This window comes from Myotis lucifugus, unplaced genomic scaffold (genome assembly GCF_000147115.1).
Source record: "Myotis lucifugus unplaced genomic scaffold, Myoluc2.0 scaffold_88, whole genome shotgun sequence".
Taxonomy (NCBI): domain Eukaryota; kingdom Metazoa; phylum Chordata; class Mammalia; order Chiroptera; family Vespertilionidae; genus Myotis; species Myotis lucifugus.
In genome coordinates, this window is record NW_005871136.1 from 848,430 (window position 1) to 862,468 (window position 14,039).

A 14,039-nucleotide genomic window follows, 5' to 3' on the forward strand; every position below is an offset into this window, starting at 1 on the left:
CACTCTCACTTTACCAGGAGTTGGCTTAAATGGAGCCTTATCAGAGCAGTCTTTCTTGATCACCCTGGATAAAATGGGACTCATATCCCATCACTAACCCTCTTCTGCTTTTTCTCCCCAGCATTTATCACCACTTGACATATTTGTTCATCTCTCTTTTTTTTTATTGCTTAAAGTATTACAAAGGGTATTACATATGTGTCCTTTTTTTTCCCCCGCCCTTGACAATCCCCTGGTCTCCATCCCCCAGTGTCTTATGTCCATTGGTTATGCTTATATGCATGCATACAAGTCCTTCGGTTGATCTCTTACCCCCCTCCCTCCTGCCCCCAGCCCTCCCCGGCCTTCCCGCTGCAGTTTGACAATCTGTTTGAGGCAGCTATGCCTCTGTATCTATTATTGTTCATAAGTTTATAATGGTCTTTATTATCCATGAATGAGTGAGATCATGTGGTATTTTTCCTTCATTGACTGGCTTATTTCACTTAGCATAATGCTCTCCAGTTCCATCCATGCCGTTGCAAATGGTAAGAGTTCCTTCTTTTTTACAGCAGCATAGTATTCCATCGTGTAGATGTACCCATATTTGTTCATCTCTTGTTCTTCACTAGAATGCAAACTCCATGAGAGTAGGCACTTTGCTGCATCCCCAGTACCTAGAAGGGTGCCATGCCCATTGATTGGCTAAACCTAAATAAATTGGGCAAATCAGAATAAATAATTCCCCTTGGCATTTGTTTCCTGCATTCTGTTTTTCTTGATTTCTACACCACTCGATTATTTCCTGGATCTCTTTAAATGTGTGTCATTCAGTAGGAAGCAGCCCTATTAAGCAAACTCGCAAGCCAAGTCACCTTACAAGCTCTGACCCTAATTTAATACTGAATTCTCTCACCTCATCTCCCACTTTTGCCTGAATGCTTCTCTCTCTAACTTCACTGAAACTAGAGTGTGGGTTTGTTTTGCAGAAATGGATTTTATTTCATTTGGAACTTTTAGAAACGTACACAAAGTGAGGAGAAGGCAAAAGAAAATATTTTCACCAAGCAGAAGCACCAAGCCATCTGTCATTGTGGATATTGTAAAAGGAAAAAATCCCCAGTGATCTGGCAACTGATGTTCTCTGGTGCCTGACACCATCATTTCTGTGGCAGGTATGAAGCTAGTCCCAGTTTCAGGCCACCTTGCTTTGCATCATTTGTTGTTTTCTTCCCATGCACCACAAGAGGGCAGTCTTTCATCATACTCTACTCGAATTATACCAACTCTGTGGCGCTGCACTTAGGAAATTCAAAGTGAAATTAGAATATTGTGCCAGAATTATTCACCAAAGTAAAATGAAACACCGGCTTACCATTTTATCCCAAAAGTCCTGTGACCAAAACACATCCTTAAATGGAAAGTCATCAGTTTAGCAATGATACAGGGAAAAACTTTCCATGTGATTTTATAGATCACCTATACAGCAGTGTTTGTGGAAGGATGTTTTTAAGAATTGGGGCACGGTTTCCTTTTTTGAATTCATTCATTGTGGCAAATTGAAGTACACAGATGTGTTTTATCTCTGCAGACATTAAATTAGAAGATTGAGGTAAAGGAGACTTTTATTAGCTTTTCATTTCAAGATACCTGTGTGTACTGTATACAAACAACAGAAGTTAAAGGAAGAGTAACACTCAGATTAGCCATACCAGTCACTATGTAGTAATTAAAACCAATGCATATCACAAACAAGTCCCTTAGGTCTGACCGATTCAGTCATTGCTTTCTCTGGGCAATTCCCTTTTGCTGCAAACCACAGAGAGATAATTAAAAGAAAAATAGATCATTGAAGAGTTAGATGTTTTATAGCCAGATTTAACCCTAAAAATGTGTCCCTAAGAGAAGGATTAAGTTGTACACAGGACTTTAAAGGATATTTTCTAGCACCTTTCTACACCTTTCCCTGCTTTATATTTTAAATGGCCTCTTGAACCTAATCAGATGTTGCCATGATAGCAATTGTAAAAATCAGTTATGTTTTTAAAAAAACTATTGAAAAATGTATGAATAGTCTAATCTCTCTTATATTCATTCCTCGTGGAAAAAGAAAGGCACAAATCTTAAAAACTAAAGGAAGCCTGAAGAAGAAACCTAGACTTGGCTACATTTTAGAAGAAAATCAAGCCTTGTGAGTCTTATTCTCTGGCTTTGATCTGGTTGTCCGTCGGAATGGACTTGCCCAAGTGATGGCCCACAGAAAGGCCAAACTTCTTAGCTTTCTGCTCTTCCTGGACCTCCTTTTTCATTAAGAATCCTGCCTGAAAGTTTAGGTCAAAGAAACTACTTGGAGCAAAATATAGTGGAGTCTCATCCCAGATACTCTCCAGGCGTTTCTTCCATCCTTCCAGGACCTGAAGTCGGGCATCCGCGGGAATGTGCCCAATGCTGTATGTCAGTTGAGGTTCTAAGACCTGGAAGCCACAGAAATGCAGAGTGCCACTCTGGGGAGACACAAAGCACAAAGGTGAGTCACTACAAACCCCAAACCGCTTGTACCAGATACAAACCACAAAGGTTTATCTGGGCTTTCCAATAAGACACTGACGTGGAGGCGGAGGCACCCTGCAGAAGCAGTTCAGAACTGTATTCTCTCACCTTCTGCTCCCAGACCTAGCTGCCTGTTACCTATTTTAGCCTATTCAGCTGTGCTTTTCTTCATATAAATAAAACCTTGAACCTGTGCCAGCCTAGGATCCTCTGCCAGAAGTGTCGGAAGTTCTGTTCCATAAGGGAGAGTTGCAGCTGATTGGCAGCCGCTCCCTTGCCTGCTGCTCCCTGCCTCTCCATAGAACTAGATGAATCTTAACAAACGGTGCGTATCATCCATTCTCCAATAGTAATATTAATTCTCCAATATTATAGGTGGCCACCTCATTTGCTCTTCTCTCCACCCCTCTTCCTTAGAAGAGATTATCCTGAGAGCCCAGTGACCACCAAAAAGCATACTTCAGACTTCAGTTTTATTCACTGAACTAAAGCATTTCTTAAATTGGGGTGGAGGGCACTCTAATAGTCTGTGAGAATATTCTTGGAGAAGGATAGGAAGATTGGAGAGATGTCAGTCACCTGGAGAGAATCAGACCATGTGGCTGCACTAGTGCTCGGTTAGGAGAGTGGTGTGTGGACACGTGCACACGGGTTATTCTGTAAGCACAGGGGCCTGGGAAGACAGGTAAATCTTAAAGCTCCCTGTAGTTGTGAATCATTACTATGCTTTCACCTCAGGTCTGTTTTCAGTTGTTATCTTGAGGATCTGGACCCCATAGAAAGCTCAGTTAGGTAATCCCCCTGAAGGTTCACTGAAAATGAGGTACCTGAATTGGCCAGAGAATGATGTTCATGTCCCCGTGGACTCCCTGCAGAGAGTACATGGAGTCGCTGCCACCAGTGGTGATGGACAGCACTGCCTTCTTGTTCTGTAAAAGAAAAGTCATCACCCTGAGCATCTCCTTGGTGACAGGAAGCTAATGAAACAGCCCCAGGGAGAACACAAACATCCACCCATCTGCTGTTGATGGTGCTCCTCTGAGCCACTCAGTATGACTCTGCAGAAGTACCTGCCTGGAAGGCGGTACCACAGACAGACAGACGTGTGAGCAGGGGCAAGCCAAGGATTCCATACTCCTGGGTGTGGCACATCCGGGGAGACTGTCATGTAAATGCAAAACCAGTGTTGACTGCTGGTGCCTAGGAGTTATTTGTTTACTGTTTTATTCTGTCTCCCTACAGTGCTAGGCATAGATCTAGGCATGTCATCTAGAAGGTCAAATGTTTCTTGTATAGTAGTTGGGTCTCTGAAAAATGAAGACACACTATTTATTTTTACTATGGAATGTTTCAAACATAAAGAAAATAGTACAATTGACCCTTGAACATTGTAGGGGTTAGGGGTACTACCCCCCACACAGTCAAAAATCTACATATTACTTTTGACTGACCAAAAATGTAACTGCTAATAGCCTCCTGTTGACTGGAAGCTTTACCAATGAGAACAGTGGATAAACATATTTTGTATGTCATATGTATTTATACTGTATTCTTAAAGTAAGCTAGAGAAAAGAAAATGTTATTAAGAAAACATAAGGAAGAGAAAATACATTTACAGTACTTATTGGGGAAAAAATCCGCATATAAGTGGACCTGTGCAGTTCAAACCTGTGTTGTTCAAGGGTCAACTGTATAATGATGCATCTACCACCCAGCTTCAACCCTTGGCAGATTGCCATTCTAGTTTTATCTAATCCCCTTACCTCTCTTTTCCCTGGGGTATTTTAAAACAAATCCTAAACATCATGTCAAAATGTCTGTTAAAACTTAATTATGCATCTCTTCCAAAGGGACCGGGAGCCGGACCGTAGTATCTAATTGTGCTCAAAACTCTGCCTCAGGCCAAATCTCCCCAGCACCCAGCTGTTAGAAAAAGCAGAACCATCCACCTACCCGGAAGGGTCCCTTGTCATACATGGCAGCGTACGTGTAAGCAAACTCCCCGATGAGCACTCGCTCAAACCAGCCTTTCAGGATGGCAGGGACTCCAAACCACTGCAGTGGGAACTGTGGAGGAAACGACAAAGAAGTCAGGTCGGGCCGGCCCCAGCACAGAAGAAGGCTCTGGGTCCTCACTGAGGGCGAACCTTTCTTCAGGCCCCACATCATTCCTTCTGGAGGAGACAGTGCATTTAGAGACAAGAATCATCTCGTCAGTCAACCTGACACTCCTGTTTCTACCTAAAGGTACAAATGTTGGGTAGGTCTGAAGAAGGCCACATGCAAATGTTTGTTTCTATGAAATCATGTTTGGCAAAGCAGAGCAAGGACTGCAGACCAATGTGTGATACCTAAATCAGTATTTTCTCAAGTGCTTGTCTTAAAGGTTTGGTATCAAAAATATGAAGCAGCCCTAGCTGGTTTGGCTCAGTGGATAGAGCGTCGGCCTGTGGACTAAAGGGTCCCAGGTTCGATTCCAGCCAAGGACACATGCCTGGGTTGCAGGCTCGACAGCCCCCCCGCCCCCCCGCCCAATAGGGGGCATGCAGGAGGCAGCCGATCAATGATTCTCTCTCATCATTGATGTTTCTGTCTCTGTCTCTCTCCCTTCCTCTCTGAAATCAATAAAAGTATTTAAAAAAAATATGAAGCATGTACCTTGTGCTCATAAATGTAAAATCCTATCAGTTAGAATAAACAGAACCACTCAGATTTGCAAACAAGTGATCAGTGTGACTGAGGTTTATCAGGGAATTCCCATGAGAAAGTCTTGTTGGGACTTTGGTCCTGATAAAAGCAGAGCAAGAACTATTATCAGTATTTCTCCTCCTTGACTCATGATTTAAAGGCAATGGCAATGGAACAAGCCCAGACAGAAAAAATCTAGGACACAGAGGAATTTGTAGGAATTGATAGCGCTCTCTTTGAAGGATTGCTGACCTACAGAAAAGGGGCTAAGGAAATAGCGTTTTAGAACAGAAAGAACACTGGATTGAAAGTGAGTTGTGTTCTCACCCTGAATCTGTCACTAACTTGATGCCTGACCTTTGCCACACAAACCCCAGACCACCTTTAAATTTCATTTGCTTCATCTATAAAAGGTGGGGCTTGAATGATCTCGAGCAGCATTTCCTATCACATTTATGACTCTCCCACTGACAAGGACCAGATCTGCAGCTTTTAGGAAGAACGGATAGGTAGGGTGTCTAGGCAAGTAGATTAGCTTCCCTTGGATGTGCTGCAGTCAGAGTTGAAAATAGACGTGGTTGGCTTGCAGGGTTTTAAGAGTTGACTCTCCCTCAAGTTGTTTTTGGAGAAGTGAGTAAACTGAGCAGGGGACTAGCCCTTGGCACCTTGATATGAATTAAAGCACTCCTTCCCAGGACACGTTATTCCCACGTTGAAAGACTATCATACTAGCACTCTGATTTTTCTAGAGCTAGACTTTTCCTGTCATATGTTGGGAAACTGTTAAAATAAATATACAAATCTGCAGTGCTTACATTGCCCTTTAGTATGTTGCTATTTTGCAGTGACAACTTGCACAGTTGTACTGACAGGATAGTAAGGAAAACATATGCGTTGAATAGAAGCTAAATTAAAAGACCACCAAAATCCTTTCCAATTCTAAAATATAGTCATTCTGAGATGCGGGATTGAAAGCCGCTACTGCTGCTGCCTTGGCTGTACTAGGATAAGAAAGACACAGTAGACAACCTGGATCAAGAAGGCATCCTTTGTGGCTAATGGCTTGTGGCTTTGATTCATGGCAACAGGCCTTGGGTAGAATAAGACTGCAAAGGTAGGATTCTTTGCAGATGACTGAATAATTGCAAAAACCACAGCCAATATCACCCTTCTTATGATGTTTTCACTGTCATGTACATTACATGTTCAAGATCAAAAAGCTAGTTGGAATTGATAGAAACAAAGTCATTGAGTACAATCTGGTATTTTCAAAAAAATATGGCTTACAAGAGGCATATACATTTCCAGTACTGACTGCTAAATGGTGAGGTGGCTTCCAGAAGAAAGCCCATGGTTTGCTGCTGAAACACAGTAAGCAGGACGATACGTATCGGCTGGTATCACTCCACAAACTGGCCAGATGCTAACAGAGAGAGGGAATGCAGACTTCACTGAGAGATCCCATGAAGAATCACTAATTGGTTTATTGCAGCATTATTTACAATAGCCAAGACAAGAAAGGAACCTAAGTGTCCATCAATAGACAAGTGGATAAAGAAGATATGGTACACATACACAATGGAATATTATTCGGCCGTAAAGAAGAATGAAATCTTACCATTTGCAACAGCATGGATTGACCTAGAGGGTATTATGCTAAGTGCAATAAGACAGACAAAGACAAATACCATGTGATTTCACTTATATGTGGAATCTAAAGAACAAAATTTATGAAAAAATAAAATAGGCTCATAGTTACAGAGAACAGACTGATGGTTGCCAGAGGGGAGGGGGTGAGGGAGCTGGGTGAAAAGGTGAAGGGATTAAGAAGTACCTATTGGCAGTTACAAAATAGTCATGGGGATGTACCACATAACAAATATAGTTAATAATCTTGTAATACTAAGTATGGTCCCAGGTGGGTACTAAACTTATGGGGGGAATCACTTCATAAGTTATATGTCTAACTACTATATTGTATACCTCAAACTAATATAATATTGAATGTCAACTGGAATTGAAAAATTTTAAAAATCACTAATTGCAAAAAAGATGAAGACTGACGCGTCATCTTCAAAGTTGCATTCATATTTTCAGAGTAACACAGCCCGATTCACAGCATCTATAAATCTGTGTAACGCTGTACATTTGAAGTAATGACCTTTTTTTTTTTTTTACAGAGAATGCAGTAAAGGGGGTAAGTGACTTTTCTAAGATCACATGGCTAATTAGAAGTCAGGTCTAGGACAATAAGAATTCAAGTGTCCCACTCTGGCCAGTGTGGCTCCTTTGGTTGGAGCCTTGTCCCGTGCCCCGAAGGGTTGTGGGTTTGATTCCCAGTCTGGACACATACCCAGGTTACGGGTTCAATCCCTGGGCAGGGAGGGTACAGGAGGCAACTGATCAGTATTTTTCTCTTTCTCCCTTCCTCCTCTTCCCCCTTCCTCTCTCTCGAATTTATAAAAACATATCCTCAGGTGAGGATTTAAAAGAAAGAATTCAAGTGTCCCTACACCCTTCTGATGTCCTACCACACCTGAAAAATCACAAGGTCTGCAGCTTCCAGCTTCTTTTGTTCAGCCACAATATCTGGGCTCAGACGGCCTTCTTTATAAGCCAAAACAGACTCGGCAGGATACTTAAAGTTCTCAGGGTCCTTCAGTTTACCTGCAGAGAGGAAAAGGGGGGGGGGTGAGGCCTTGGGGCCAAGGTGGGACCAGAGAACCCACAGGTGAGAAGTTCCACAAAGACCTAACTAAAGGGGGAGCGGCTCCTACCTGTAATGTCCTTTCTGGAGATGACGGGATTGAAGTTCATGGCATACAGGTCTGACACAGTGACCCCCCATCCTTTCCTCTTCAGAGCCTCTACAGCAGCTTCCTTCATGGCATAGTTGAAGGATGTCCTCTCTGCGTGAGCCAGTACGATCAATGCTTTTCTGCCTATTTTGACACACCCAAAGCATATGGTAAAAAATAAGTTACTAGCCTATCAGATTGGCAAAACAACTTAGGACAAGCAACATCGAGGGCTATCAAGATTGTGGGAACACTGGCACATTGCCAGTGGGAATATCAACGGCCTCAGCCTTTAAGGAAGTTATTAGGCTGAAGCTCTTAAAATTTTAAAGGCACATAAACCTTTGATCTAGTCGTCCAACTTCAAGGAATCTGTTCCCCAGACTGAAAGCATCAGGACACAGGAGCAAGGATGTGTACTGTACCATTCTTTCCATTGGCAAAAATCAGAAATAACCCTATTGTCTATTTTGGGGGGAGCATTTAAATAGATTATGGTACATACATACTACAGAATATTATGCTGTTAACCAGAATGAGCCCTAGCTGGTTTGGCTCAGTGGATAGAGCATCAGCCTGCAGACTGAAGGGTCCCAGGTTCAATTCCAGTCAAGGGCACATGCCCAGGTTTCGGGCTTGATCCCCAGTAGGGGGTATGCAGGAGGCAGCCAATCAATGATTCTCATCATTGATGTTCTCTCTCTCTCTCTCCTTTCCTCTCTGAAATCAAAAATATATTTTAAAAAAATAAAAAAGAATTAGTTAACAATATATACAGGGTCCCAGAAAGATATCCAGGATATATTAACTGATAAAATGAAGTGAATGTGAATCCATTTTTATTTTTAAAAAACCCACAAAACTACATATAGGTTGTCCCCAAAAAATGTAACATGCTTTAACAGCTGACATCTGTTAAGTGGAAATGAAATATCTATATATATAAAACCCTAATATGCAAATAGACCAAACGATGGAACCGGACAACCGGTCACTATGACGTGTGCTGACCACCAGGGGGCGTGCACGGAACATGGCAGGTGTCGGCAGCAGGTGGAAGAGCACAGAACATGGCTGGCATGGGCCGCGGCGGGATGGTGGAGCAGGTGAGCGGGGACGCCAGACATGGCAGGGCGCCAATAGTTGTCATTGGGGTGAGCCTCTGGTGGTTACTGAAAATTCTTTGCTTCCGCATGTGCCGTGGTCCTGCTGGGTGCTCGCACTTGTTGCCGGCGCTGGCCCCACTTGCATTTGCTATCGGCACCCGAGCCACCACTCACACCCGCTGCTGGTGCTGGAGCCGCTGCTCACACCCACTGCCAGCGCCGACCTTGCACCCGCTGCCAGCAGTGCCGGTCCCCTGATCACTCAGTGCCGTCAGCAGGTGTAAATGGTGGCTGCAGCCTGGATTGTCACCGAGGGCTTCTCCACCTCCCCCTGCTCCTGAAGGGTGATCAGGGCAGCAGATGCAGCTCACACCCGCTGAGGTTGCAGAGCGATTGGGGCTGGCGCCAGCAGTGCATGGGAGCGGCGGCAGGAGCAGGGCTGCCAGCAGAGAGGGGACGGGGCCGGGGTAAGGGGGGTTGGGGAGTAGGGGGCCTGCGGCAGGAGGGGGAGGGGCCGGGCGGGGGGAAGGAGGATGGGCTGAGACGCTCCCCTGTGCCCACCTCAGCGTCGCAGCCCACGGTTCCTTTCAAGGTGCACGAATTCGTGCACTGGGCCCCTAGTATTTTAATAAACCCTGCCTTTATAGTTATTCAAAGTGTGTGTATACATTTTTGGAGACACCCTGTACATGCAGGTAGATTTGCACTATATTGGTATGAGGGGAAAAAGATATGGAATGATCATACGAAACTATTAATAGTTTTCTTAGATAAGTAAGAGATGACAAAGGGGTTGAGGGGAAAGAGGAACTTTTTCTTGGCCACGTGTGTACTAGTGAAGTTGTTAGAATAAGCATGCTTTACTTTTGCAATAACAGCAGGTAACGGCTGCTTATTTTGTGCTGGGCACTGCTCTAAGTGCTTTGCACTCTTTTTTTCAATTGTCACGGTAACCCTCAGAGGAAGATACAATTAGTATCCCCATATTATGGATGAGAAAACTGATGCATACAGAAAAGTAAAGCAAATTATTGCCCAAATTTACATAGTACGTGGGGAAGCTGGAATACTTTAGAAGTGTAGAGACATAAATAAATCCATGCTACAATGTGGAGGGAGAGGGGAGGAGTGCCCGGGACAGGAAGCTCACCACCTCTGTTTCTCCTAATCATTGGTGCCACTGTCTCATATCTTGCTAATACTTAAAAGGGGCAACCGTGGGTGGAGCTCAGAGAGAAATCACCTGCAACTGTTTTTGTCTTGTTTGAAGAAAATGAACTAGAAAAAGCACATTTAAGCCTTCAGCTCTCTACCTGCTTTCATCATGAACCACACCTGGCATAGGCAGCGCCTATGAGGTTAAATTCAGCCAGGTGTGCGCTTCAGGCCTCTGAACGCCAAAAAAGAGGGTCTCCAAGCTTGGTCCTGGCATTTCTGACTCTATAAACTCTGATTTGGTGGGATATCAGTTTGATGGGGATTTAAATGCTATGAAAGTGATTTACCTGCTTTGGAAGACCTGGGGAAATGGAAAGAAATTTCTGAAGCTGCCTCCACAAATTTCCACCGCCTTCCTTACCAACTCGTGGACTGAGCACTCCTGGAGAAAGGTGAGTACTTTAAGCGCTGACTCGCCTTTTCTTTGCGATCTACCTTTGCGTTAGTAACATCAGTGTGTGCTGAACGCTGCTTTGCTAGTTTTTATTCCCTTGGCTTACTTGTTATCAATATACACATTATTTACTTCTTATCAATATTAACTAGCATTTCCTAAGTAGTAAAACATGAACTTGTTTCCCAGAAAATGAGAAAGTCAGGAGATCTATGCCTTGATTTAGCTATAGGCATGCCTATTACCATAAAACAAACAAAAGACACAAACAGGAAGGATATAGTTGTAAGAAATACAACTGCCCTGATTGGGTAGCTCATTTAGTTAGAGTGTCATCCCCATATGCCAAACTTGGACCCTGGTCAGGGCACATACAAGAATCAACCAGTGAGTGCATAAATAAGTGGAACAACAGATCGATGTTCTCTCTCTCTCCCTCTCTCTAAAATAAAGTAAAAAAAAAAAAAAAAGAATTCACCCAGAGAGAGGTGATAAAACACATAGACAAAGAGCCAATTTGCCTGATAGGAAAAGCAAGGGACAAAGTTCTGGGAAGCCGTCCGCTTTAGGGCTGGCCGAGTAGGAAAGGCTTCGGAAGGGGCTGCTGTTGGAACTGAGTCTTGAGGGACAAATTAGATTTTCAACGCCTGTAGTTTCAGATCCATTTCTGCTCGTCTGCAGGCTATTCTGCTGCAGGAGCGACCACATCTAACACCGCTGAGGACACCTTGGTGCTGCATCTCCCTGCCCTGGTTCATTCGCAGACCCCGTAGGGAGGTCGTCTTCCCTAAACGCCCACCCGATTTCGGAGGTGGGTGGGATAGAAATAGGAGTTCCCCTCGCCCCCGACGCTGGTCAGGGCTCATCCAGGACCCTAAGGCCTTCACTTCTCCAGTTTTGAGCCCAGAAAGAGAACTCAGGGCCGAGCCCCTCCAGCCTCCAGCCGAGGAACGGGGCGGGCGCTGCGTGCGCCGCGGGGCACTCACCCGTCATGGCTCCGGCGGTGCGCTGAGTGGCGGGGCTGGTGGCTGGGGCAAGGTCTTAGGAGGCTTGTGGGTGCTGCCAGCCGAGCCGAGGCTGCTTTATATCTGGCCTGGCCCACCCCGGCCACACGAGCCAAGTACCCAGCAAAGGCGGAGCCGGCCACCGGGGCCCTGGGATGCAGGGCGGAGCTCGCGGAGGCTGCGGTTCCAGGAAGGAAAGGGGAGGCTGGGTACTGGACGGGGGACCTCGGGACCTGGAAGAAGGGTGCCCTGGGGGTGGGGGGTGAGAGGGGTCTCCTGGGAGGGAGTGGGAGGTGTGCCCATCTGGCCACAGCCCTGCAACCGCCTTGGGACCCAAGGAGGCAGTTCCTGGTGGCGTCGGGGCTCGGTGGGCGCGCCCTTTGGCCTTCTCTCTGCGCCGAGGGAACCTGCCCCGCGCTTGGGATGGGGCGTCAAAAGGGAGGTGCGCGCGACCGCGGCCGTTTGGTTTTAGATTCGCTGACTCACTGTGACTTGGGGTTTGGGTATTGAGGGCAAAGGCGTACAAATCTGAGACAGCCCGGGATGCTTGCTGCGGAGAAAGCGTTTTCTTCCTTTGCGAGGTCCGGATGCTGCACTTGGAGCTGTGTGTGCCCGCGCCAGTCCCTGCCCCTCATAATCGGGGAACTAATGCCCCCCCCCCCCCCCCCCCCCGCCGCCACGAGTTAGTCCAAGGTTGGCGGGGGTGAGAACAGCCACAGTGAAGCATTGAAAGGTTCGCACAACAGTCAAGTTTAGTGGCTTTTGTGTAACTGAACAGAACAGAGTAAAAAGTTGTATCTGCAAAATTCAAATTATAGTAGTCTTCATCCTCCAGAACAGAGAGGAAATATACTGTCAAAAGGTGAAGGAAAAAGAAATAGAACTTCAAGGTGTAGCCGTCTGAAAAATTACTAATGATAAATAAGAAATTTCAGCGGGGACAGAGGTAGGGAGTGCGTAGGTTCCTTAGGGAGAGGTACCTGGGGGCAAAAGTTAAGGGAGTGTCAGAAAACTCAGGAGTCAGAATAAAGAATCCTTTAATGCAGTGGTTCTCAACCTTCCTAATGCCGCGACCCTTTAATACAGTTCCTCATGTTGTGGTGACCCCCAACCATAAAATTATTTTCGTTGCTACTTCATAACTGTAATTTTGCTACTGTTATAAATCGTAATGTAAATATCTGATACGCAGGCTGTATTTTCATTGTTATAAATTGAACATAATTAAAGCATAGTGATTAATCACAAAAACAATATGTAATTATATATGTTTTCCGATGGTCTTAGGCGACCCCTGTAAAAGGGTCGTTCGACCCCCAAAGGGATCGCGACCCACAGGTTGAGAACCGCTGCTTTAATGTATTGTTTTTCAAAACCAATTTGCTGGAAAAAGTAGTGCTGAACAAAATATACGAATGTTACAAAGGCAGGATTAGGTAATAGTGCCAAGTCATGTTGACTCTAAAGCAAAGGGAGAAATCAGTTTATTTGATTCTTTATGTTGTTAAAAACTGAGTAAACTTTAAAGATCTTATTGGCTTTACACAACAATTTATGCATCAGACAGCATCCAGGCTGGCAGATGTAAAGGAGTTCACAGGAGCTGTACAAAACGCAAGACTTTTTTAGGCAGAAGAGAGCGGGAAGAAGGAAGTTAGATGAGGCAAAAACGCCATCTGGTTATTACAAAGTTAGCTTCCTTTGGCAGGGGTCTACCAGGCAGATTACATAACCAGTGCGGGTCATGCAACTCGACTGACAGGCTTAAGAGTTTAAGATTCCATTTCGGGGAAAATCCAAACTCTCATTAAGCCTGGATTTGGTGATGTGAGGCGCGGCATAAGTGATTCTAGTTTGGGCCTGTGGTCTTATTTTTAACAATTCCACCCTTTTTATCAGACTCTTGGCCTGAGAGATGTGATAAAAAAAAAAAAATGGAAGCCTTTAGCACTACATCCAGGAGATGCTCTGGAATTCTCTAAGTCTGGTATGTACAGGTGTGGCATTTACAGGTCACAACATGGGGCTCACATTCTCCAAGTCATTCTCTTTGATCCTTTTCTGATGTTCTAGTCTTAGGGAGATCACTTGCTTGGTGGTTAGTGGCTACACATGTATATTTAAAACTTGAGAGAATACAGCACACCAAGGAACTAGTATGATTATGACAAGCGGCTAATGCATTGTCCGTGTCTGGAATGCACTTTGGAGCTATGGTTCTCGAGACCCAAAGCCACCGGAATTAAATAAGTCACAGACTCCATTGGAGGAGTCACTGTTTTAACACCACCGTGCTTATGCA

At 44.8% G+C, this 14,039-nt stretch overlaps 1 protein-coding gene across 1 annotated transcript; it reads right to left on the reverse strand.

The window, feature by feature from the left end:
- Nucleotides 1-1,586: 1,586 nt before the first annotated feature.
- On the reverse strand, nt 1,587-12,123 carry NQO1 (NAD(P)H quinone dehydrogenase 1). Its single transcript, XM_014457944.2, has 6 exons — nt 11,720-12,123; nt 7,995-8,159; nt 7,754-7,884; nt 4,483-4,596; nt 3,357-3,458; nt 1,587-2,483 (listed from the first exon to the last, which is right to left on the reverse strand). Exons 1-6 carry the CDS (start codon nt 11,724-11,726, stop codon nt 2,178-2,180), a joined length of 825 nt encoding a protein of 274 aa, XP_014313430.1. The 5' UTR covers nt 11,727-12,123; the 3' UTR covers nt 1,587-2,177.
- Nucleotides 12,124-14,039: the final 1,916 nt, after the last annotated feature.

Bases quoted from the DNA above. Each gene is read 5' to 3' on its own strand.
- NQO1 (XM_014457944.2), bottom strand. The intron at 4,597-7,753 runs GTGTGGTAGGAC...TTTCCTCCACAG, and splicing joins CAGACCTTGTGATTTTTCAG to TTCCCACTGCAGTGGTTTGG. The intron at 2,484-3,356 runs GTACCTCATTTT...GTGTCTCCCCAG, and splicing joins TCATTCTCTGGCCAATTCAG to AGTGGCACTCTGCATTTCTG.